This window comes from Plasmodium fragile, assembly GCF_000956335.1.
Source record: "Plasmodium fragile strain nilgiri unplaced genomic scaffold supercont1.7, whole genome shotgun sequence".
NCBI classification, from domain to species: domain Eukaryota; phylum Apicomplexa; class Aconoidasida; order Haemosporida; family Plasmodiidae; genus Plasmodium; species Plasmodium fragile.
Window position 1 is genome coordinate 8,256 of NW_012192587.1, and position 2,601 is coordinate 10,856.

A 2,601-nucleotide genomic window follows, 5' to 3' on the forward strand; every position below is an offset into this window, starting at 1 on the left:
AAACAAAGCAACACAATGCAACACATAAAAACCGTGAAATAAAAAAAGGCAAAGAGTAAAAACCTTGCAGAAGTCACTCCAGCCGAAACCCTCTTCCCGTTCACAACAAACGTTTACGCCCTTTTATCCATTTGTACATATATATTTATTTAATATTATTTATTTTTTTTTTTTATGTATTTTATTTGCCTTATTTAACTTATTATTTTTTTATTACATTTTGCTGCCTTTGTTTTTTATGTTCCCCTGAAGCGGCATTCAGTCGACTGTCGCAGTAAGGCGCGCCCCCTCCCCCCTTCCGAATTAAAAACAAGAAATATATATAAATAAAATACCCCCAGTTCCCTAGCATGAAGCTTCCAAGCCTCTTTTCCTTCGTCGTATGTTCCGCCGTTGCCCACGTGTCATGGTGTTCGGGTAAGTTTGCTTGAGTGACTTCACCAACTCATATAGTTGATTTGAAGAAGCACGTCCTGCTTCAGGTCATGTAAAAGAGAGAGTATTATATGCATTGTAAGAAAATATTCATATGAGCACATGGCATATATATTTATGCATCCCATAACGTATATGTCCAGGCGCTACCTTTGGCGCTTCTTCCTTCTACCAGTGCCACTTATATACTTCTTCATATGGACACATACATAGCGTTGAATAATGTATCCTCTCACGTGAGCTGCGTCCTTCCTGGGGTAAAGTCCTCCCCCCCCACACATAACCATACCAACAATGCATGCCTTGCTTATGGTGAATAATCCTCGTACAATGTGCTTGTTTGGTTGAGAACAATGTATATGCATGTCCATCCTTAACACTGCTTGTGGGAGAGCGCCTCCACTGTTGTGGTGACAAAACTTTTTTTTTTTTTTAATTTACGTAAAATGTGTTTCGTTTGAGTAATCCTGTGATAAGGCATACCTCTTGCACGGTTCACCATTGTGAAGCACCCGTGGGTGGTCCAGCGGCTGTCCCGCTTTTATAGCAGCAAGTAGTTTGCACTTATACAACCGCGTCCGACCCCATGAACACTTCCCCATTGTGTACATCGCTCGCTTCACCCGTCCACTTCCCGCAGACCAAAGCACGTACTCCTTCGACATTGTCAACAGCAACACCTGGTACAGTATCGCCAAGAAAATATTCCAAGGCACGACGCCGTGCAACTTTACCGTTATCCCTTCGAGTTATGTGAATAACTCAGATGCGGTGAGCAACACAGAAGGTTCCGTCTTGTTGATAAGAAAAAAGTTAAACAATCCTAACGAGGAAGGTGTGGAGACCCCCAGTGAAGGAAGCATCACGGGTAGTAGTGACAACACCGCTAGTGGTAACGAACCCACCGCTCACGAAGCAGAAATCAATTTGAATACCAATTTTGAAGGAGACGATTACGCCAAATTAAACGACAGTCTATCCCTTATTGACCAGTCCTTACGTGAGGAATCTGCATCTGAAGAGAATACAAAAATGGAAGACAGTAAAGTAGGATCAGTAAATCTTGAAGAGAAAATTACTTTAAACATGCCAGAAGAATATATGCCTCAGAACATTTCCGAAGTTCTAATCGGAGCAGCCGAAGAGGATCGCGCGTACGCCTTAAAGGGTGATGAGCCATGTGATGCTTACCTCAAAGTAGGAGAAATAATAAACGGCACGAATGAAAAAACAGTGCAATTTAATTTGCAGAAGAATAAAGTACTCTGTGTGCAATTTGAAGCTATCGGTGGAAATGGCTACGTGTGGGTCTTCTTAGGAGTTCATAAAGAAAAGCCCCAAATAAACCCAGAGCAATTTCCAAAAAAGAAAATGACCAAGTCGTTTTTCACAAACGAAATTTCTGTCACCCAGCCGAAAGCAATACAGAACAATTCGAACAACGCAGGTGACAATTCTGCCAATTCAGCAGGAAATGGAAAACCTCAAGCGAACGCACATTTGGGGGGATTCGTTGGAGGCACATCCACGTTGCAAAGTTTGGTGAGGGCACAAAAGCCTGGAACCTTTTACGTCGTCTATTCGTATTATAGACCCTTCGACCCCACTGCCAATTCAAACACAAAAATTTTGAAGTTGACCGTGTCGTAAGAGGTGCGTGTGCGTGTGCGTGAGCACATGTGCAGAGCGGTATAGAATCGTCTTTTTCTTACATCCTACGGCGTTTCTGCTACCTTGTTATATAATCCCGTTGCTATATGTTATGGCATCCATATGCGCTGCTGTACTTTTGGCCCAATTCAAATGTATCATCCCGTGTGGTAGCCAAAATGGAGCTCCGCAAAAGGATGGGTGAAAAAAAAAAAAAAAAAAAAAAAAAACCAAGCAGAAACTGCACACCGCACTGTGGAGAAAAGTAGTGCAAAAAAAAAATAGGGTAATGCCCAAATTGATTGTTAACATAAAACGGGGCTTCTTAACCCTAGCGACACAGACATATAGGCGAGTGTACCTATCTGTTGTCCTTGTCTCGTTTCGTTTGCAGTTTCGCTGCGTATTTTTTTTTTTTTTTTTTTTCTTTTTGCCCAGTTTTTATGCCTTCTTTTTATCCTTTTTTCTGTTTAGTCATACGTACACATAGAGATTAGCGCAACTTTGTCGAATGCT

The 2,601-nt window shown here is 41.7% G+C and overlaps 1 protein-coding gene across 1 annotated transcript; it reads left to right on the top strand.

The window, feature by feature from the left end:
* Positions 1–350: 350 nt before the first annotated feature.
* On the top strand, positions 351–2,085 carry AK88_00832 (uncharacterized protein; the record flags this gene model as incomplete). Its single annotated transcript, XM_012478476.1, has 2 exons — positions 351–417; positions 1,076–2,085. 2 exons carry the CDS (start codon positions 351–353, stop codon positions 2,083–2,085), a joined length of 1,077 nt encoding a protein of 358 aa, XP_012333899.1.
* Positions 2,086–2,601: the final 516 nt, after the last annotated feature.